Raw genomic sequence first — 23,909 nt, 5'->3', positions numbered from 1 at the left:
GAAGAGAGGTCTTCATTCGGGTGTATTAACTTGGGATAGTCTGTGGGGGCTACAATAGTCAGCCAGAAGTAACCAGTCAAAGTATATTTTTAATGTGTCTCTGCTGTTTCACCAAATGCTGAAGGTGCTCTTTCGGCCTGAGCTCTAGTGACTTATTTTAAAGTTCAATAAATCAGTTTGAGATGCAGTCATGAAAGGATGGTTATCAAAAATACTCAGCAAAGTAATCCTCACACTATTACACCTGGAGGCAGCATGGATACCTGTTTTCATGTTTATACCAAATTATGAGCCTACCGTCAGGATTCAGCAACAGAGATCGAGTCTCATCAGACCGGGATTTTTACTTTTTTTCCCAATCTTCTGTTTTCCAGTTTTGTAGACTCAGTTTCCTGTTCTTAGCTGACAGGAGTGGCATCCCCTTCAGGGTCTGACACATTGTACGTTCAGAGAAACCCTTCTGTTTCCTTGGTTGTAACAAGTGGTTATTTCATTTACTGTTTCCTTCGAACTAGTCTGGCTGTTTTCCTCAGACATCAACAAGACATTTTTGCCCAGAGAACTGTTGGACACTGGCTATTTTCTGTTTTTTGGACCATTGTCTGTAAACCCTACAGATGGTTGTGTGGGAAAATCCCAGTAGATCAGCAGTTTCAGAAATACTGGACCATCTGGTACCAACAACCATGCCATGTTCAAAATTATTCTTTACCTCAAAGCTGCGAAGAAGAATTTTAGAATTTTGTAAAATTCCTCTTGGAAGAAAAAAAAAAAGATACCAGCTTTAGTAATAAGATCTCGCATTGTATAACTTAAAAAAATAACACAAAATGAAACTTCAAACTTTGTGTAACTTAAACAAATTAAAACCACAGTCGTGCAAAGATTAGTCCTTAAATTTAGCCAACAGAATTGCTTGTGCTTTGGCTTTTGACTCTCTTTCGCGCGTGCAATCTGTCCATTCACAAATTCAAAAACAGGCTACTTTCAGAAACGAGATTTTGATTTGGGACTTCATTACAAAAACTCTCAACTGTCATTACACCTTAGACAAGATTCAATGATCAATGTGCAAGATAACACTGCAGATCAATTTTCCCATTTGTGCAAGTGCACTGCTAGATGATGTCATCCAGCACATCAGTGAATTGATGTCCAGATTTTGTTCTTTCTGAAAAGCCTATTTATTTGAAGAAAAAAAACAGGCTACACCATTAGGTAGAGGGAATAGACACATGGCAGTCGTGTTAGAAACAGTAAATCAGAGCATTTCAGAGAAAACGAAAAATACATGCATGTATAAATAAATGCACAGCACTCTTTTGCAGAATTTACCCTTTTTATGTTTAAAGAGACCACATGTTGAAGCTACATATCAGATACATTTTCCACCATTTTTAAAAGAAAAAAATTAGTTTGTCTCTCGTCTGTGAAAGATTAGATTTTTATGTTACAGTACATCGACAAAGGGGAAAATAAGGGACTGCAGTTACTGTGCAATATGAGACTGAGGATAGAGGGCCAGTAATGTGGACACAAATGAAAGAACAAAGCTAAAGCTGGAATGACAGGCGTTTTTAGGCCAGGCAAGAACATATCGAACAACGGGATGTCAAAAAAATTGAAACCCTGTGATCACATTTTTTGTCTTTCTTTTTGTTTATGTTTCTATAGCTTGTTAAATCACATGGTTGATTTTATCTTCAAACTAATTCTGGGCATATAGCTGACAATATTTTTTTCCTGGTATTTGCATTGCACAAATTTAAATCTGCATTTGCATCGGTCAGTAATGTCCAAACACTTCTTGTCTCGGTAAATTTCATACCCTTCTTTTAAGTGTAAATCCTCTCTTTCTTTTATCTCTCATATAAAAAAAGCACTCCTTTGTCACGCCCCAGCTGCTATCGCAGAGGTCATCAAGTGAAGGATGTGTTCATTACTCATGCAACACAAAGCTACTAGTATATGTTTCAGGTCAGATGGATACTTTAAAAACCTAAGGGACGCCCCACCCAGACATATTTCTCGCTGTTTTGTTCTGTGCTTGCACATGTTTTTCCTCTGTTAGGTGCTGTTGAACAAAGAAAATTTATTCTCTCTGGTCTCTGCTGGCTTTACATTGCTCTTGCTCTGCCAGCATGCAATTTTCTTTTTCTTTTCTTTGTGTGCTTCCCTAGTTTTTTCGGGATTTTTAAAATTTACTTGAAAGTCAAAAATAGATTGTTAACATCTCTTTCTCGAGTGAGAAAGCAGTCTTGTTTGTATGTGCCAACAGCCATCTTTCGTATTTTCAATCATTAATTATGTGCTGCCTGTTTATGAGTCTTCATAAGTATGCATTACCTTTTTATCCACATTGCTTTCATCCACTGCTGCCATCAGTATGTTATCAGACATTGAGATTATTACTGTGGTTTTCCATTTGCTTGTGTAATGCTATGTTTGCATCTAGATGGGAAAGGGTTTCATGTAGCTTAAGTGGCAGGCCGGTGTGTTCCCTTGTGGGAGTGATCTAACAAAGACTGGGTCATTCAATATCATCTGAAAAGCTTTCAATTGAATTCTCTCAATCTCTCTGTCTTGGTGTGTTCCTCAGTGGACAGGTATTCAGACACACATGCCTTTTCATTGGGGAGTGATGGCTTCTCATCTTCTGTCTTGCCACAGATACCTCAGACACTTTTTTCAGCTAAAGCTTTTTATTTCAGTTCAGCCTTATTTAAAGTCTTTCTTGCATTAGAATACATTGCGACCTTAAGCATGTACTAATAATAATGGTAGTAGCAATATTAAATAGATCCCTTCTATCATGTCAAGACTTGCAAGATATAATAAAAAAATAATAAAAATTCTAAATCATGTTTCAGAAGCTGGAAGATCCTAAATAGTGAATGTATTCTGTCTTCAATTCAACAGGTGCTTCTGTTACACCACCCCTGCCTGTCTTTTCCCCTTCCTGCATGTTTCAAAGCTCTCACTTTTCATTGCAAGTTTTTATTTGTGCAGATATTTGCTGGACAAATAGTGTTGCAGGTTCTTTGGTGAAAGTTCATATTTGTTGTTCTCTAAATTGACATTTCACCAATTAACCTTGAGAGTGCAGCCAATTGCTGCTGACCACTGCTAGACTTGAAACTATGAAAATTGTTGTTATTCTTCTAAAGTAAAAAAGAACAAAAAAGTGTGCAATGATATAAATAAGTATCATTAAAGTAACAAGTTAATGCCTTAACTCCACCTTTATGACACAATTTAGTGCTATATAAAACATTATGCAACTGTCTGAGTGACCTTAATATTCCCCTTTAACTAACTGTTTATACCCACTTTACAGTAAAGCCAGACCCCCCGGAACGTGTGACAGCGACCCCGATCCGCTTCAACCCTCGGAGACTGGAGGTATCCTGGCACAGCCCCGCCACGTGGCCTGACATAGATAACTTCCCTTTAAAGTACTTCCTTCGATACCGGCCGCTCATCCGAGAGCAGTGGCAGCATGTGAGTACCTTTTACACTAGTGCTCACAAAGGCCCCCCCTCCCCAAAACATGGTGCGATGAGAAATACGATGTGACGTGTTGCTATGCCATTATGAAAAAGGTTTTATCCAGTGGAGCAGAGAAAATTAGCTTTATTAGTTAGTGCAAAGTAGAAAAGTTTTGTTTTTCTTTTCTTTTTCAGGAAAATTTTAACTTACAAGTGGAATATCTGGCACAAACCAAAAACAAGAAAGAGGTTATAAATGGTCAGAACAGTTTGCTCAAACACTGTTTTCTTAGTGTCTGCAAGTCAACACTAGGATAGAAGTTAATTATTAATTATTGGTGCTCTAAAGAAAAAGGGTCTCAGATAGCGCAGCCAGAGTTTGAAGTTATCACAAAAAATAATCTTTTAAATGGAAACGGCATACTGCTTTTTTTCTTAAAGCGCTAGGAAGTATCGTTTCACGTTATAATCTTATTTTTCCAAGAAATGCTTACTTATCTGGCACTTTTATTGAAACACGGGGATAAGCCTCTTTTTTTCTTCTACATTTGATCAATAGTATTTCCCAAGGTAAATTGAACATAGAAATTGTTTGTTTTTTTTAAAAATCCCTGTCAAGAGATGCCTCTGAGAACAATTACTGAATATTACGAAAAATTGGAGTTTGATCCCTGGTCAGACAGACACAATTGCTCGGCTGCTTTGGTGTATGTTACTTAATCTGAGTATTTTTTTTGTGGGTTCAATTCCCTGAGGGCTTCATACAGTAAAAGCATATGTGTCCACTATAGGATTCCTGGGATAAAAGCTCTGTCTACCAAGGTCTAATATTACAGGGTTATTAACATGTCAATGGTTTGCTAAGGTGTTGTTCCAAGAGCTTGAGTTACAGAGCCTGGCTTGGAATCACATGGACACACTAACACACACAAATTATAAACCAATACCTTTTTTTCTCTTACTTCATTCATCTTGTCTGTCCTTCAACACCTTCTTGTGTCACTGTCTTTGTATTTCACTCCACCACCCTCACCCCCAGTTTCTTTGTTTTACTACTTTTCCTCTCAGCTTTCTTTGGTTTGAACTGCGGAAAAGTTCGTCTGATGGTACTTCTTTGTTTCTTACTTATTCTACACTTCAAATAAGAAGAGTTTTGGCAAGGTTGTAGTTCTGTACAGCAAACCTTAAAGCATTTTGGTGTCGAGTTATTTCGTGATAGTGATTTAGGTCTATTCACCCTCCAAGCAGGCCATCATGAGCTTTACAAGAAAGGGGAAAACAACTGCAAAGCTGAACCGAAGACATCAACAAAAAATCCAGGCATCCTTTATTAACCCTTTAAGACCTACCATAGAACCAAGTTCGCCAGAGCTTATATTATATTTTTACATGCTGTGGAGCCATTTTTGGGAGCATTTCAAGTTGCTATACATCAATACAACCATTATAGCCCAAACTTTAATAATATGTCTGCATTAGGTGCATAGTAATCACATAAATTGCAAAAAAGTGCAATAAACTACAAAAAAATTGAAAATCGTTTTTGTTTTTTTAACATATATTTCTAGTTAGAGAAATTTAAGAGGCTTATCCCTCAAAACTGTAAATACAAAAAAGTTACACAAACTAGTTTCCCACCACAGGAAATTTATTTTGAGTGTCTTCATAGTTTTATTTTTGAAATACACCAATTTTTATATACTGCAGGAAAAACGAAAATAAATATTATAGTGCAAATTTGCAAAATAACAGCATATGCATCAAAATAAACTATTTCCAGCAGTGCAATATGAGTCTTAAGCATCCCAGAAACGACACAGAAAGTCATAAAGTCAAATATAACTTTTTAAAACACATAACAAGTAAAACACAAGCTCATAAGGCCCCGATCGTAAAAAACTACATTTCCGCAAAATGACGTCACTTCCGGTTTCGGGCAGGTCATGCGGTCATGTGATAGTTCGCGCTGATGGCCATAGGAAGTGTTACAAACAGCTGATGGATCGGCGAAGCGTGTTTCTGGAATATCATGTTTTTGTTGCTGCAAGTGATTTTTATGCAGTTTTTGCAAAGCTATATGTGGAAGGAAACTGTGACCTAGGACAAGCTGATGGCATAAGATGTAAGTACAACTCCTCCAGTTTCATATGCAAAAAAAATTATTGCGCTAGCTTACTTGGTTGCAGAGCTACCAGGATTTAAAAATAGTTACGCAAAACAGAGCGTGCCCGCTCCGATCGGCTGTAAAGGGTTAAACCCTCCTCCTGATAAGCTGGCTTTAAGACCCTTCACAGCAATGAACTGAAAGTCTAAATAATTGCTCAGCTGAAAATTAATTAGAGCAATTAGAGCAAATGGTTTAATGTTTCGAATGAGTCATGAAGTACAAGAATTGCCAAGTCCCTGCTTCTCAAGTGTGGGGATTTGTTCAGTTTTGTATAATTGACTGCCAAATTGCTTTTAGGTTTTAGGTAACATAATAGGTATTTGGTTTTAAAGAACAGAATGGGAACAGCCAGCAGAACCAAGTTCACTTAGTTATTACCACATCTCTCACATCCTTACAAACACAAAGAAGCGATATCAGAAATGATATATAATCTCTTTGTGTTACATCTTTCTACAAATCTTCCGTGACACAGTCACACATATGAATGGCAAAGTGCTATTTTATAAACACGTTGACATTCAGTCACTTCCTGCCTCTCTGTAGTTATAATAAAGCCTCAGATCTTTGTGGTTCCAGCTGATGATTAAATCTGACACACACACTCAAAGTTTTTCTTCTCCCCCTTGCTGCTAATCAATCAATATGTGAACCGACGCGTGACCTGAAAGTTGGGAAACCTTAAGTCAATATTTGGATTTGGTAAGGAGACATAATTTGGAAATTGCATAAATAGAGTCGATGACAGCTGAAAACTCCAAGGTTTTCCGTTTTTGCGGCATTCTTTGATGAATGTTATTGTGGTCACGGTTTTTATTTTTGCAGCCGTTAGTGTGGTTTTCTGAAGGGGAAATTCCGACACCATCACCTCTGGACTTGTGAGCACTTTATAGTTGTGCTTCTGGCTCCCTTTGTTAACAGTCGGTTAACCGTGTTGGCACTGTTCTCAATCACACAGAAAGTGTGTGCTGAATTTGTATTTGTATGAGTTGCCTAATTTCTCCACTAACTTTTACGATTATGCCACTTCATTGAAAAGGTTGAGTGGCAACTAGCAGACAGCCTTGTCATGTTAGAGTACCATTTATTATTAGAGATGTTATAAATGTAATACATTTGTCTAAACCTCGACATAACCTTCTACATTTACACTTTTTTGCAATTGTAATACGCTGGTATTGAGCTTATTGACACTGGTTTGAGTAAAAACACACCCAGAGTAGGTTGATTGAAGAACGAATGACACAGCAACCAAAATTGCAGCTTCAGTTGCAAATATTTTGGCTTCTTGATTACTTCCACACCGTCTTGTTTGAAGAATAGTAAATAGGGCAGACAAAGCTTCTTTCAGATAATTTTGAATGCCACTATACAAGTGAACCTACTACTTCTCCTGCCGCTCCCTTATGCGCAAGGGGTCGCCACAGCAGATGGATGACTTGGCACAGCCCTCCCAGGGATTTGTGTCTCTTGTGTCTCTTTCCAAACTTGAACCAGGGATCTTTCATGTGTTAGACCACATTATTAGACCACATCGTTGCAGAAATTTAAAATACACTGAATCAAGAACTGTACTACTATTAAAAAAAAAAAAAAAAGTTTATTTTAGAAAACCCAGCTTTTGGCTTGCTACTGCCCTTGTTGAGGATGGGTTTAATGACTATCTATGGTAGTGCACTGTAGCAGCAGATATTTGGATTTAGAACTATCAAGCTGTGACATAAATCAGTAATTGAAGTTTAATGAGGCTGCCAAAATAAAACGCACTATTTACTGCCCCCCATATATACTTGATTGATTTTAGTATCAGAGGTTTAATACAACTTGAAGTGCTTAGTGTTGCTTAGGAATTCTCCTTTAATGTGGTCGGACAGCAGAGCTGGGTGCGAATGGCTTTCACATGTTATATTTTGAAATGTGTTTTCAGTCAGAAATGAAAGCGGTCATGTGATCAGACTGATCCTCAGAAGAAACCATCCATCGTGCTGAAGAATGAGGGGATGACTGGGACAGATAGGTAGAGTGATGGAAAGTCAGATGGGTGGAGGCAAATGAGGAAAAGTTTTGAAGTAGAGATGAATGGAGTGCGTTAGAGAAGGAGATTGGGCGTTAATGGACAGCAGATGCTCATAGATACAGTAAAACGAGACACATAAATGAGATAGACATGCATAGATACACAGATGCATTTGAACTCGAGTCCAAGACAAGGGGGACAGAAATATAATACAAAGTCCACATTTGAAAAGATGTAAGGTGAAATTGAGCGCATAAGACTGAAACCATATTAGTTGATTATGAAAAGTGACAGAAGAATGGATGGTTAGGGAGAGAGGTATGGAGAGAAAAAGAGAAATTGCTGTATGGAGAGCAGTGTGACAGATAAATGGATGAAAGTTGGAGAGACGTAAAGAAAAAGGGAGCACAAGAGGCTGCTTTGAAAGTGAAGTTTTATAGGCTATTGGTTACCTGGTGTTTGAAGTTTAAGGGAGGTAGATGAATGGTTCATTGGGGGGGGATGAGAAAATATATCTGAAACATTTTAAGCCTTAAACTAGTGGAGTGAATGGAGAAAAAGGGAGGGGGAAAAGCTTTAGACTTAGCAGAAACAAGCCCATTGGGGAATTGAATTGTACATATATTTTTTTAACCTTTAAGTAGGTGTGCCAGACATAAAAACAGCTACAAAAACACTAAAAACCAACAGAATGGTGCTCTTATTGAGCTAGTGGTGGTTTGTAAATGGATGTAGTGCAAAGTAAAGTGCAGCATTAACAGTGAAGCCCCCCCACCACCTAAATGTTATTTCTCTTAGATAGCTGAACTTCATGGCATGGAATAATTTACTGCTTTGCTGGATTTCGAAATGGGAACGCTTTTTAAATGTTTATTTTTCTGTGCCTGCCAAACAACTGATTTGTGTAAAATTACAACTAGTTTAGGAGTCTTGGTACTGAGCTTTTTTCAGATCATGAAGCTGCTATTACACATTTGAAACAGTGCACAGTCATTTAAAAAAGAACGTTTTTGTAGTCCTGTGAAACCCTAAATACAGCCTAACTGCTTCCATAGGAATTAGTAGGGCAAGCAGCATCCAAGTGCTGCTAATTAAATGCCCTCAATCATCAGTGACCCCCTCTTTCACGAGCACGAGTTTGAAGGATTGCTACATCCTAAAGTCAGACTGTGCAGTCCAACAGCTACATCTCCACTCAAGTCCACAGGCCTCAGTTAGCATGTGCAAATAGAAGAAAAAAACGCTAAAAAGTTGCAAAACACTGAAAAAGTATGAAGAAATTAAGACAAAGTGGAGCTGTTTGGCCACAAAGCATGGTGCCATGCTTGGTTAAAACCAAACACAACATATTAGTACAAACACTTCATACCAGTCAGACCTCAACCTGGCTGAAGTGCTGTAGCAGGACCTTAACAGAGCTGTATATAAATAAATGTGTTTATATGTGTGTGTATATATATAAATTCTATGAGCTACCTAACCATGAGATGTACTTAGTTTTTCACAGCATAGAGTAATGTGATTTGTAACACACACATATTGCCCCTAGGAACAAGTAAGTCACCGATATGTGATTCCCTTGTAGTTCAGTAAAAGCAAAAAAAACCCAAAAACATATTAATTATTGATCAGTAACTCGCTGTAAAACAATGTAGGATGATGTGCGTGAGCTGGCATCTTAGTTGTTGGCAGATAGCCACACTTCATACACATCATTATCACACCACTGTGTTATATCCCTAGATTCATCAGTGGTCATTTCACAACAAGGAATGCACATACTTGCTCCCAACCCTTTACTGACTCTTTGTCATCAACAGGTTTCAATTATTACAAATTAAGCAAGTGAGTGTTAAAAAAAAGGAGGATTTAATCCATGAAACTTCCTCTTCCCCTGTTCATAAAATTGAATTTCTTTCATTTAGTGTCAACTAAAAACACCTTAAATTCAGAGAATGACCGCAGCCACCGTTTCGCTTCACATTACGTCAGTACACTTTATCAAGAGCGAATTATCAAAATGAGAACAGAAACAACACATGAAAATGCATCTGTATATCTCTAAATGGTCGGTGAATTGTTTTGTTTCCCATGGCCTTGTGTGCATTGTTTCCTCACGCTCCCTTCAGACAGAGGTGAGCTCATACACTCACAGCAATTAAAGCAATGGACCAGTAACTGTGATAAGAACAATTTCAGATTGCTCAATATTCAGTTCATGGTATGAAACTGCATCTGCTGTGCTGTAATTGCCCTTTGGGGATGATGCTGAACTCCAGGCAAGTGAAAACACAGATATTTTCATGCAGACTCGGAAACACACACAGAGACAGATACGCAGATATGCAATTAAATGCTGGTATGCATATAAATCAATACTCACAAATATCACTGCACACATACATTCTTTTGCTTCATAATTACTAAGCCTACCATGCATACAAATGTCAAGAAATCTCTAGAACATGCATGTGTGTATATGCAAAAGCAGCAAACACATAAATTATTGCTTATATTGATAGACTAAGGTGGTTAGTATTGGCAATATGCTGAAATAACCTTTTGCATTTCTGCAAACACCATGTCCACCTACAAATACATACAGCATTCATACACCAGACATAGTGAAAAACAAGAACTGGACAAAAGATGAATAACCACCATGTTAAATACATAAATTCAGAGAAACTGATGGAATAAATGCAGCAGTCGAAGCAGAAAGAAAAGAGGCAGACCTATTTTTTTTCCTTCTTTAATCTTCATCTGCTTGAGCAAAACAGATTAGCCTTTCATTCATTTATTTATTCCACATGTGTGCTGCATCCTCTCTCGGCCATTCATTCTTCTCCCACCTCACATTTGGTCAAGCTTCTGTCTTTTTCCTTTCAGTTTTTATCCCTCTTTTCTTCTCCTCGCTCCTCCTAATTTTTTTTCCAGCTTACGTACCGTATTGTTCCCGTCTTGCCATCAGTCCTTTTCCACCTCTCTCCATCTGTTCATCCAATGTGTGTGTATGTTTGCCAAAAGTCTCTCTCATCTAGCAAGCACTTAGATGGATCAATAGTGAGGCACGAGTTGTATTTGTGTGTGCGTACGTTTTAGTTTTGATTTTGGAACATAAATCTGTTTACACAGTCATACGGTATTTCGGGAGGGGTCAAAAAGCAAGTCCTTGGTAATTTTAAGGTTGGAGTCTTGATTTAAGGTTTGGGTAGTGCTAGGCAAGAAGTAGTACGGTTAAGGATATGCTCTAAAGGATTTAATGTAATCTCTTTGGAAGTGATGGAAACATGAAGTCACAATTCACATGCACTGCTCATAGTGAGCGTATTTGATTTTTCTGTAAATTTTTTATGCATATGGTGCGTAACTAGAGTATTGTATTTTCATGAATAACATTATCATGGCAAAGAAAAAGCAGAGATTGGCACTGAATAAGAACTTACTGATGTGCACATCATGAAAGCGAAAAAGTGCTTCTGAACTTTCTCCATCTTCTCTTTATTTCCACCGTTTCTCTTTTTATGTCCAAATTTCCACCTTTGTGTTTACTTTTCACCTTTCCCTCCCACTCTACCATTAGTTTCTATTTCCAGCTTCCACAATCTCTTTTTTTCCCCCTTTCACCCGCTCGTTCATCGACATATGCACCCTTCCACCCATGCATTAAGCCACCTGTCTAACCATCCGTCCCTCAAGCCATCTATTTGTATCTATAGGTGCACATGATAAATGTGTAGACCTTGTTTGGGAAAAACATCCCATCTAAAGGACACTGCCACAGACAGATCATTTATCAAACCCCATCATCCTAACACTCAAGCACATAGACACACAAACTGCACGTTCAGTGCCATCACATATAAAAGTCACCATCATTAGGCTGTGCTGTCAAAATACATTACAGCTGGATCAAAACCTTTACATATACTCAAAAACATTTTGCACAGGGAGACAGAGAGAGTGGCATGGTCTTACACTGTGCAAACTCTTAGCATTTTATTAATATGAACTTTTTTTTTATTATTTAATAATTGAATATGACAGTTACATATATTCCCCACAAGAGAAGCCTAAAGATTCTCTAAAGGGAGGAGGGGGGGGGGGGGGGTTAACAAGTTAAAAGAGGGCATATGAGTCATCCAAGAGAGAGGTCTTATCTTGTGTCTCTTTCCAAGATTGCAGTTGGAATATTTCAGCATTTTCTATTTGTAGTCCTTTAGATGTCTTACTGTGTAAGGGTGAAATGAAGATGAATGGGGCCACTGCCCTCTCTCTGCCTCTATTGATTTCTATATCACTGTGTCAGTCTGGCCTGTCACACACATATCTATCTGCTCTGACTTAGCATGATGCACACATGTCACGCACTGACCTCATCTCAGGGGGTCTTGCTTCTCATGGTCAATATAGTTCTAATTAAATGAACATGACAGACACCAAATGAAGTCAACAAAGCCGTGTTAAGGATTTGGAAAAAAATATATATACCTGCTGCTCTCAGTTCTCTCAAGTTCTCAGTCATGCTTCCCAGATTAGACTGAGTATAGAAAAACTGAAGACTGTGAGGTTTGTTTTACAAGGTGGGGCAACTCAGAGCACAGAGCGCCTGAAGATCGGGTAGCCTTGGCTCATTGACATGTTTCTCCTAAGCAGTTTTTTTGAAGTATGGTAAGGTTTACTGTCTTGCTAAGGGAGACTGCAGCCATTGAGGAGTGCCTTAACAATGCAGGTAATGCTTTATCAGCTGTGATTTTTATATGATAGTATGTTTCAAAATAACATCACACCATGTGGTTCTAATAAGAAAGTAGCCATTGTTGAGCAGCAGTTGAACAAAGCTCAGCATTAATACTTTGTTATCTTATAATTAATCATTTTAATCAGTCCTTGGTTCTTTCCCCCCTTTTAGAATTCACATTGTGAAACACTGCATCCTAATATAATTAATGCTATTTGTCATTTGTCTCATGGTTTTGATTATTTGAGAAATCAAAACATTATTTAATGGATGTCTGACTTCCCGTTCCGCACATGTCAAAGCAAAACATTCGAAGCTTTAAAAATAATTGTTTGGCGCAAATCTCACATCTAAATAACTCCTCTTCTGAGCTCATTCAGTTCATCCAATGACAAGTCTGTGTAAAACGGTAAAGCATGTCAGCTAATTCAAGGTTGAGGGTCCAATGCTTGGTTTTGCTCACCAGCATACTAAAATGGCCTAAGCAGGGAAACTTACCATGAATTCTCTGTATGAGTGGAGAAATATAACACTTACTGCAGAAGTGCTATGTAAATGCTGTTCATAATACGTGGACAATAACCCCTTTTTCCAATATAAGACCATGATTTTCCATTTACTGTCTTAATGTGTGTATAAGGTGTGACATGTCACAGCATCTACATAAGGATGTGTGCATCTTTAAAAAAGGGCAAGCTTTCATTTGATCAGCATTCAGAAAGGCAGGATTATGAGCTGATAAAGACATTCTGGAAATGTGACTTGAGCTTTTAAGAGTTTCTACAGTAGAGGAGTAGGAGAAAGATGAACTCTGATTTTAGGTTTTATGACATGTTCATGTTTCACATCCTTAACACGCTGGCAGATAGCATAAAACAGTGTTAATACAGAGCCAACTCCACCTCCTGTGTTGTTCAAATTACTGCACGCTTTTTAAGGGTGTAAGGTCTAGTCCGGGATTTTCGATTGGCTGGTGGGGGGGTTCCTTTTACAGTAATTGCTGCTATGGTGATTGGGGCTTCAAAGAGAGAAATACTGTCTGAGAAATTACCCCTGGACCTAGTGTTCGTGTCCGTGTGTATGTGTTCTCAAATGGGAGGAGAGTGCGGCGGAAAAATGGGAGCTGTCAGTCAACCTAATGAGACCAACCTTCTGAATGCACACACACACACATACACACAGAGCGCCATCGGGCCAGTGGAAGTGCCATATAATTGGGTTTCCTTTCCAGGACAAGAGACATGCTCACTGGATTAGATCTGACCACCGACGCCAATTCCCTCCATGTCTCCTTCTTTCTGCTTTTTCTTCTCTCTTTTGCATCCTCTTTTCTCAGCCTCTTCATTTTTTCCCCTGGTTTTTCTGTCTGGTATTTCTCCTTTCTCCTTACTGGTCAGCATGTCTTATTGTCCTTTCCAGGTCAGCCTACAACCTGTAGCTTTATCAGGAATGGCCTTGCAGATAATGTGTACAACAAAATATGATATCTTAGCATGCATTATCACAATCATACAAGTTACAATTACAACTGTATTATTATACAAAGCCCGCCATGATTACTGCAGTCCTTTGGAGTTCCTCTGTTTCTTTTTATTTCCACTTCCACTTCACAATGAATTTGTACCTGTGCACGTTAAGATGAGAGTAACCTCTATTGATTCTACATGGAAAGTATTGTTTGTAGTTTTTCAACACTGAACAAAGTACTAGACAAGACAAGAGCAATGTGGGGCAAAACAATTAAAGAGAACACAAGAAAAATGAGGCATGAAACAAAATAAATGAGATGGGCAGAGAAGAGGAAAAGCAAAGGGTCACTTACTTTCCTTGTAGTTTCTTAAGCAATCCCTAAGGAATGTTCACAGCTCGTCTCTCTGCCTCTCCCATTGTCTGGGGTTTTGTAGAAGTTTATTGTGTGTGTCTTTGTGCATATGTTATAACAGACTGAGAGTGACACAGTATTTACAAGCTGCTGTGAATAAAGTTAGAACAAAGAAGCAGAAAATATAGAGTGCATAATATATTAGTGTTAATTTCTGTCTTTACTACTAATGTAAAGTTTGTCATGCATTCCAGTTTTATACACTCAACAAAAATATAAACGCAACACCTTTGTTACTGCTCCCATTCCCCATGGGATGGACGTAGAGACCTAAAATTCATTCCAGATACACAATATAACCATCCCTCCCAAACAGTGGTCACAAATCAGTCCAAATGTGTGGTAGTGGGCACATCTGCTATATTGAGATAATCCATCCCACCTCACAGGTGTGCCACATCAGGATGCTGATCTGACATCATGAGTAGTGCACAGGTGTACCTCAGACTGCCCACAACAAAAGGCCACCCTGGAATGTGCAGTTTTTTGCACTATTGGGGGTCTGGGGACCCAGAACCGGTCAGTATCTGGTGTGACCACCATTTGCCTCATGCAGTGCAACACATCGTCGCATGGAGTCTATCAGATTGTCAATTGTGGCCTGTGGAATGTTGGTCCACTCCACTTCAATGGCTGTGCGAGGTTGTTGGATATTCGTGGGAACTGGTACACGCTGTCGTATACGCCGGTCAAGCACATCCCGAACATGCTCAATGGGTGACATGTCCGGTGAGTATGCTGGCCATGCAAGAACTGGGACATTCTCAGCTGCCATCTGCCCTGAACAATGTGAACCATGATTCATCCGTGAAGCGCACACCTCTCCAACGTGCCAGACGCCATCGAATGTGAGCATTTGCCCACACAAGTCTGTTACGGCGACGAGCTGGAATCAGGTGAAGACCCCGATGAGGACGACGGGCATGCAGTTGAGCGTCCCTGAGACGGTTTCTGACAGTTTGTGCAGAAATTGTTTGGTTGTGCAAACCAATTGTTCCAGCAGCTGTCTGGGTGGCTGGTCTCAGACGATCTTGGAGGTGAACCTGCTGGATGTGGAGGTCCTGGGCTGGTGTGGTTACACGAGGTCTGCGGTTGTGAGGCCGGTTGGATGTGCTGCCACATTCTCTGAAACGCCTGTGGAGACGGCTTATGGTTGAGAAATGAACATTCAATGCACGGGCGACAGATCTGGTTGACATTCCTGCTGTCAGCATGCCAATTGCACGCTCCCTCATTGCTTGTGGCATCTGTGGCATTTTGCTGTGAGACAAAACTGCACATTCCAGGGTGGCCTTTTGTTGTGGGCAGTCTGAGGTACACCTGTGCACTACTCATGATGTCAGATCAGCATCCTGATGTGGCACACCTGTGAGATGGGATGGATTATCTCAATATAGCAGATGTGCCCACTACCACACATTTGGACTGATTTGTGACCACTGTTTGGGAGGGATGGTTATATTGTGTATCTGGAATGAATTTTAGGTCTCTACGTCCATCCCATGGGGAATGGGAGCAGTAACAAAGGTGTTGCGTTTATATTTTTGTTGAGTGTAGAATGACAAGAAATTAGATGTGTACTTTATTGATCCTTACACAATACAGTCTATCAGGTTAAGTTTATCACAAGATTATTGCTCAGCAGTAATAATGTTGTATTATTTGGTTACTAGAGTAACCTGGGACCAAACTAAACAGAAGCTCCAATACCAGCACATTTGTCTAAGACAGAGTCCCCTGACCTTTTTTTAAAACATGACCACCACACCAGGCATTCTCACAATTATCCATTTAGTTATTTGTAGACACCGCTGTCAGTGTGATACAGTACTTGAACAGTTTTTTTTTTATTTCAGGATTTATTGTCTAATGCTTAAATTATATTTTTGTTAGGAGAATATATTTTTCTTGTAAGAAGTTGTTACATTGTTGCAGACCCAGCTCATGTTAAATACAACTTGATTTAGCTTGTTAATGAATTAGTCAGTGTTGCTTAATCAGTTATCTACCTGTACCACTTTTATTTATGGTGCTTAACTAGCTTGCCACCTACCAGGCTCGTTAACTTGCTAGGCTGGTTAGTAAACTTATTTTGTGAAACGCAGGGTCAGTGTTAGCAGAAATCAAAAGTAACCACAGGGTAGTGCTCTCTCTTCCTTTGATCTTCACTGAGATATGTGGGTTATTTTGCTTTGCTTTGTTTTGGAGGAGTTTCTGCTGGGAAATGTCCTAAGAATGTAAATGCTGCTTCAAACACAGTTCATTCACTTTGAAACTTGCCAGTAACAATCAGTAGACACGACCCACCTTGGGAAGATGGCGTTAGCGGCAATTAAAGGTGAGGTTTGGTTACCGTTGTTTTCTTGTAACGTCAGCAAGTATCTTCAAACAGCCATGTTTGCATATGCTGTGTACAAACACATGTTTATTCATTAAACAAGAAACTGTAGTAATATTTTAGTAATTACCTCCAAAATAGTCCATTCTGTGGTTAGTCTATTATGGTTGAATTATTATCATATTATATCTCAGGGTTAGTGAATATTTACTCTGTCTTAATGAGACATGATTATGGCAAGATAAATATATATGTTTTTGGAGTGGCATTTTGTGTGCGAGTGTGTGTGTGTGTGTGTGTGTGTGTGTGTGTGTACCTGCTTGCCTGTCTGTCAGTGTGTAGAACTGCACATACAAATGTGTGGGCACACTTTTACATACAATTTAAATGAACACTAAACAATTTTAATGAGCGGTAAACAAGTCTGATGAACAGCTTTGAACAGCTCTATTTACAATAGATCAGCCCTGAAGACACATGTGAAACACATATCCCCACACACGCGCAAACACATGCACCCAAACACACACATACATACGTAAATTTACACTAACAACATTAAAACCACTGACAGGTGAGGTGAATCGCAATGTTTATCTCCTTACAAGGCAGTATTGTGCTGGGAAACCTTGGCTGCTGGCATGTGGATGTTATGGGACATGCACCAACACATAACAGACTTAACATACCCTCCAATGCGCCCCACTGCACAGCAAACAGTGGTCAAGGACGGTTCAAAGAGCACAATAAAGAGACTAATTTCTATGCATAAAGATTCACGAGGTACTTTGCATTGACCATTTATGGTTAAATGTGGCCATTTAAAGAGCCGATCCAGATATGCATATTTCCAGGTGGACTGCCATAAAAGGAACACTGTGTGCAAGTGTGTATGAAAAAATTGACTTTTTTTGTTCAAATAACTGTTAGTCTTTTCTGCTTGCGCACACTTTTAGTATGGATTATGCTCAGTTTTTTTAAGTAAGTCTGTAGGATCACAGAGACCTACATAGGTCCAGACAGGTGATTTTAATCAGTTTGGCTGATCACTGAACCTTCACCACCACATGGCACATCACACAGATTTGGTCTTGCAGTGTGAATGATCTGATAGTGTTTTTTGGCAGCAATAGCAAAAGCCCTTTCCAAAGTGAATCGCCTTGCATCTATCCTCAGCCCCTCCTCGCCACCTTCTTTTACTACGCGATATTAAGTGCTGCTTTCACTGCTCCCTGTTAGCCACTTGGCAACACAGCAACACATCCATCTCTCTGGAAATGTTTATTTGCAAGCTGTTTACTCCATTTACTCCTCCTCACATAGACATACGGTATATGTAGTTCATACACATGCTGATGTACGCATCCGTCGGCTCCGGTTCAGCCTCGCAAACACAAACAATAATGCAACAGACGTGTGCAGACATGACAATAAATACACGAATACAAAGAAACGCAAACACAATTGTACAAAGGCATATTTGCCTAAACTGGTGTATGTGTGTTTTCCAATATCGAATGTAAGCACCGACACACACACAGGAAAAATATAGAGAGATAGGGATAAAAAAATAAAAGCCCAACAACACATACACACATAGTCAAACAGATGTGAGCAGATTAACATAGACATCACTATTCAAACATACACATACAGATTGCAGTCACTAAGGAATGCTGATAGAAGCAATGGCTGGATATGCTGGTTGGACAACATCTAAACAATGGAAGTTTTAGCCTCAAAGCCAGCGCAGACGTCTTTTAACCGATCCATATGCACACACAATATACACTGCAGTCTAACCACACGCACATGCTCAAATGATGTTGTTATTGCATTCCACTAATGAAATTAAGCCTATAAATGTAGCGCTTGGTTAGGCAGATAAAGACTAAGCTTCCTTCCAAACAGAGAGCGAGGGTGCAAGAGCTGAAAAATACATTGCCTCAGTTCAAGGCAATGTGGAAAACAGAGGGGTCAACTTTACATAGAGCGTGAGCGATGAGAGACGGCTTACAGGAATAAAGAGAAAGCGGTGATGCTGGGGTTGTTTCAGTGGGTTATTTGTCAGATTGACTACAGGTTTTCATATCCTGGAGGAGTGGAGAAGTAAAGGGGAAACTCCAGGCTGAGGCCTGGCTATGACTGTTAGTGGGTGAAAATAATATGGTGGCTGTGAGGGAGTTTTGATCAAATCACAAGACTCTTCGGAGCAGCTGCTAGTGATATTTCGAATTTTTATTATTATCACTATTATTATTTACTCCCCTACTTTATTTTGACTCTCATCCTCATCTGTTTTAGATTATTTGTTAGCGAATCAAAGCCAAAGAGAAAAATCACATAGTTTGTAAACATCCATCCATTGCTGGTTATGCTGTGCCTTAGTGCGTTCACAGGTGTTTTCAGTTTTGTTTTTGTTCTGTTTTTCTTTCTTCTTCATAAAAGAAGCAGTTTAGAAAACTTGGCTACGCTGTTGCCTTGTTGATATCCTCTCCGTTCATCTGACTGCTGACTTTTTTTGTCGTTTGCTCGATACTTTCACTTTTCACTTTAGTGAAATTGCTGCATTCCCAAACATCAGTAATTAACATGGTGTCAAAACCTAGAAACAATAGCCAGAGATGCTAATGAAGAACCTAAATTACTTGAGTGTAATTAACAGTGAGCTGTGAGTTTATGGTGAAAAGAAAGGAAAAAAACAACATTTGAATATTTTTTTTCCTTGCTGCTGCAGGTGTTGATGACATTCATGTAAATGTCTGTGTAATTGCAGTCTTTTCTGACATTACTGGAATTCTCACCTAGATAAACATTACCATAAATATAATTTAGAAGATAGCTAGGTGGGCATCAGTAGCACGTGTTGTAGTTTGTGTTGCAGAGTTGGAATTATCAAGATTACATGATTGCATCACCAATCATTTATCAAGTACTGGACTATATTTGTGTTCTCCAGCAGGTCAGCTGCCTGTCAGGGTCTGTAAAATCTCTTTTCTGACAAGTTTTATTAACTAGCCAGCACAGGTTACATGAAATGTACAATCATTGTCCTTAGCAAGCCTTAAAATAATGTAAATGCAACCTGAGATGAACAATAATATGGGACATATTACACAGTGTGATTATTTTTTAAGTCAAAGATGGAGAACAATGTGTAGAAAAACTAAGTGCCCCCATGCTTCAGTAGCTTCTGAAATCACTTTTAGCAGCAATAACTTGAAGTGACTTGAAATATCCATTGTCTATATGACTTTTTCAGTCTCTCACATCATTGTGGAGGTATTTCAGTCCATGCTCCAGTTATTTCTGTTCACTGAGCTTTGCAGGCATTCGTTTGCGCACAGCTCTCTTAAGGTTCCACCACATTTCAATTACTTTAAGATCTGAGCTTTGACTGGGCACTTGCAACGCCTTGATTATTTTCTTTTTCAATCATTCTGTTGTAGATTTGTCCTTGGGATCATCAAGCTTTAGCTGTGAGACAGATGGTCTCACTCTACAGTACTTTGGTATACAGAGGAGTTTATGGGCAACAAATGGCTACAATGTGCCCAGGTCTTTTGCCTGCAAAACAAGCATTAATCATCAGTCTTCCACCACTGTGCTTGACAGTTGGTATGAGATGTTTGTGTTGACATGCTATGTACGGTGTTCTGTGCATTATGACCATTGTTCCAGAACTCTTGTGGTTTATTCAGATGCAGTTTTGCAATGTTAAGCTGTGCTGTCTTGTTCTTTTTGGAGAGAAGAGGTTTTTTCTGGCAACTTTCCAAACATGTCAGTCTTTTCCTAATTGTACTATCGTAAACTTTAACGTGTCACATGTACATTTGGCTTACAGAGACTGAGATCTAGTGCGTGGGGTTTTTGACATTTTTTTCTGAGGATTGCACAGTGTGATCTTTGGGTGAATTTGGTGGGACGTCCACTCCAGGGAAAATTGGCAACGGTCTTGAATGTTGTGAACTTTTGGATAATCTTTCACACTGCAGAATGTTGGGCTTTTTTGGTCAGCGATCCTTCCAAGATTGATTGGCAGCTATCATTGCTTTTCCAAAATCAGTGCTGATGTCTTTCCTTCTTGGCGTTGTGTCAAAAAACACTGGAATGTTTCAGACCAGCAAACAGCCAACTCTTCTGCTTCTATGTCCCAATAGATAAAACCTTAAGATTCAAATTGAATGCACTTTCTTTTTATCATATTCCTGTTCATTATTTTTCAGTATGTACATTCATTATATTGTTCTTTAGATGAAATTGTATCTATTTGTTAAATTAGAAATTTCAAGTAACCTATCCAGTATCCCATTATCCTAAACTTGTGTATGAGTGTGTGTGTGTGTCCATCTGCAGGTGCACAAGTGGTTATATGTCTCTTGCACAAGGCAACAGGCACGCCAATAAATCATTTATTATGACTTCAGGAGAAACAAAAAGAGGCAGCACCCTCCCTCCACCTAGTTTTCCTTCAGTCCTTCTCTCACACACACACACACACACACACACACACACACACACACACACACACACACACACACACACACACACACTAACCGTAAATTACAGAGGAGCAGCAAATCATTCTCTCATACACTCCTCTGTAACTCAAACATTTAGTTAATTCTCTGTTTCGCTCTGCAAATTAAAGTGTGCGCAAAAAGGCTTTCAAATGTTGGCATGCATAATATTGTGTCATAAAATTATGTAGCATTGATGCCAATGTTTTCTGGTATAATCATCAATTATGCAGCTGGTATTTTACATGTGTGTCTGACAGTTGGTATGCATGGAGTGTTGTGGCTGCAAGGCCATCAAGGTCCAATCAATTCAATAATGTAAAGCAACACAGGGATAAAACAGTACACTTGACCTATTCATAGAATAATGATGAATGATGTGTTATCAATAAATGATCACTGCAGAAACACTGTATTCAGTAAGGCACAGCTGAGGCTTCCATAAAACAAGCTTGGATTGCTATACAGAGATTATAATTTATGGGTAGAGCTGTGGGTAGAATGGCAGTTGATCCAGACCAAAAGTTAAATTGGGACCTCGAAAGTGTCTTTTTTAGCCGAGAATTTTCATAATTCATAATCTTGGAACCTTTCATATCCCCAGGGCCATAGAGACCATATTTATCAATAAAGATATTTGATAACAACTTTAATATACTGCAAAAATAAAACAGACACACCCTACTGTAACCCAGGGAAACCACATGTGCTGTTTTCCGATCCAGACTGACTCCATGCTCTTTTCCGTTTGATGTTTAGGTGGAGCTATCTGACACTACATCCCATAACATCACTGATGCCTACGCTGGGAAGGAGTACATCATCCAGGTAAAGATTTCATACTAACTAGCAAAGAAAAAAGAAGGTTAAAAAAGGTTATTTCAAGATCAGCTCAATACTTTATGTAAATATTGGGTTCAGTATTATGTACATTCTACTGAAATCGCATTAATTTTACACTTTTACTATTAATGTTGAATGTTAAGCTGTCAGACAGGAGGAAAAGAGGGAGACTTGAGAGAAGATTAATGTAGTGAAGATGATATGTAGAGGGTCAGTGTGACAGTGGGGGATAGGAATAGGTTTAGATGGAGGCAGGTCATCTGTTGTGGAGCAGCCAAAAGAAGGAGGGTTATTGTAGGGTCTTTACTTTACAATATAAAGTGCCTTGAGGCAACTGTTGTTGTGAGTTGATGCTAAATAAATAAAACTGAATCGAATACTTCTGATATCCCTGTGTTCATCAGGTGGCTGCCAAGGACACAGAGATTGGAACATGGAGTGACTGGAGTGTTGCTGTCCATGCTACACCCTGGATTGAAGAACCCGTGCCAGTTGTTTCCACAACTGAAGTGGAATTTCATACTGGTATAACGATGGCTGGTGATAAATAAATCTTTGTCAAGGAGGATGAATGCAGCACATAACCGTAAATCGTAGGGGTAGCAGGGTGACACATCATGCTAACAGTTCGCCATCTTAACTCTATTTCCTAACTCTATATTTTCAATGGCAGTTTTTCATGACACCACCCTCTAGTGGTGCAATATTGTATATAACATTACAGAACACAACAACTGGTAAGTTATAGCCCCAATTTCAGTCAGAGGGAGACTCGTTTTTATCATGCAGATCTTTCTTGGTTGGAGGCTGTTCAGTGTGTAAATGTACTTTAACAGACGTTTTCAAAATACATGAGTCATTGTTCCATGAAAAGATCAATAACAGAGGACAATGAAACATAAGGAAACCCAAAGAGAAGTCTACAAATGTGCTGGCAGCTCAGTGTGACAGTCCTTTGAGCTAATGCGCTGATGTCAGGTTGTTAATGACAACGTTGCTTGGCAGGTTTAATATTTCCCACATTCAGCAGCTTACTCTAATGAGCTACAGCACTGGCATGACTGAAAGGATAGAGGGATAAAATAAAAATAATAGCATGTAAAACATAGTGGGCTCAGTAGTATGTTAACATGTTAAGATGGCTCATGTGTAGTTGTGAAGTTAGTAGTGAACAAAGGTTAACACTAAAAGTTAAATGAGATTGTAGTCTGTTGGCTGGAGGAATCATTGTGATAGCATAATATAGTATTCCAATAACATTCTCGACATTGTTCCTCTTGCCTGTGGCTTTCACAGTAAATTTTCTGAAGCATTTAGGTATGAAATTAATTTTAGTTAATAACTTTCTTAATGATTAAACAGAGTACACTATAAGCATTTGATAGCTCTGAATTTTTATTACAGTCTAAGCTATAAGACCCATCTGCCTCGAGACAAATCGACACACATCAACCTAAGTACCTGAGCCCTTCCTTTAAAAAAAAAACCAAAACCAAAAAACTGCTCTTATGTTGTCAAAAAAATGTCAACTTCTGGCAGATCATATATATTAAAAAATTCATTATGGATATTGGATTTTGTGTGTGTGTGCGTGTGTATGTGTTGACTGGACACTATACTCAGTGACTGTGACAAAAACAGTCTCTGGGAATTATTTAGTTGGCACCACTTGAGCATATAGCAAAGACAAAGGACGACTCACTTGTGAAATTAATATCTTCAAAACTTTCTGAAGACCTTCAGCAAGACACCTATTCAAGGGCCAGATACTTGTCTGTGCACCATCTTCACATCACACTGATGGAGGAAAGAAGAAATGGTTGAATGAAAAAAAGAAGCAGACAAGGATTTGGACGATTTCCATTTTAGTCTTGCAGATGTAGGGAGTATTTACTCACCAGATGAGTGTTCAG

The 23,909-nt window shown here is 39.0% G+C and overlaps 1 protein-coding gene across 1 annotated transcript in view; it reads left to right on the top strand.

The window, feature by feature from the left end:
* The window catches only part of cntfr (ciliary neurotrophic factor receptor), a 228,670-nt gene that overhangs the window by 192,241 nt on the left and 12,520 nt on the right, over positions 1-23,909 (top strand). The window contains exons 7-9 of the mRNA XM_004538375.5: positions 3,338-3,501; positions 21,913-21,981; positions 22,401-22,521. Of these exons, the coding sequence (XP_004538432.1) occupies positions 3,338-3,501; positions 21,913-21,981; positions 22,401-22,521 (354 nt within the window). The remainder of the gene's footprint in view (positions 1-3,337; positions 3,502-21,912; positions 21,982-22,400; positions 22,522-23,909) is intronic.

Source organism: Maylandia zebra, linkage group LG7 (genome assembly GCF_041146795.1).
Source record: "Maylandia zebra isolate NMK-2024a linkage group LG7, Mzebra_GT3a, whole genome shotgun sequence".
Classification (NCBI taxonomy): domain Eukaryota; kingdom Metazoa; phylum Chordata; class Actinopteri; order Cichliformes; family Cichlidae; genus Maylandia; species Maylandia zebra.
This window is presented reverse-complemented; position numbering and strand designations above follow the sequence as displayed.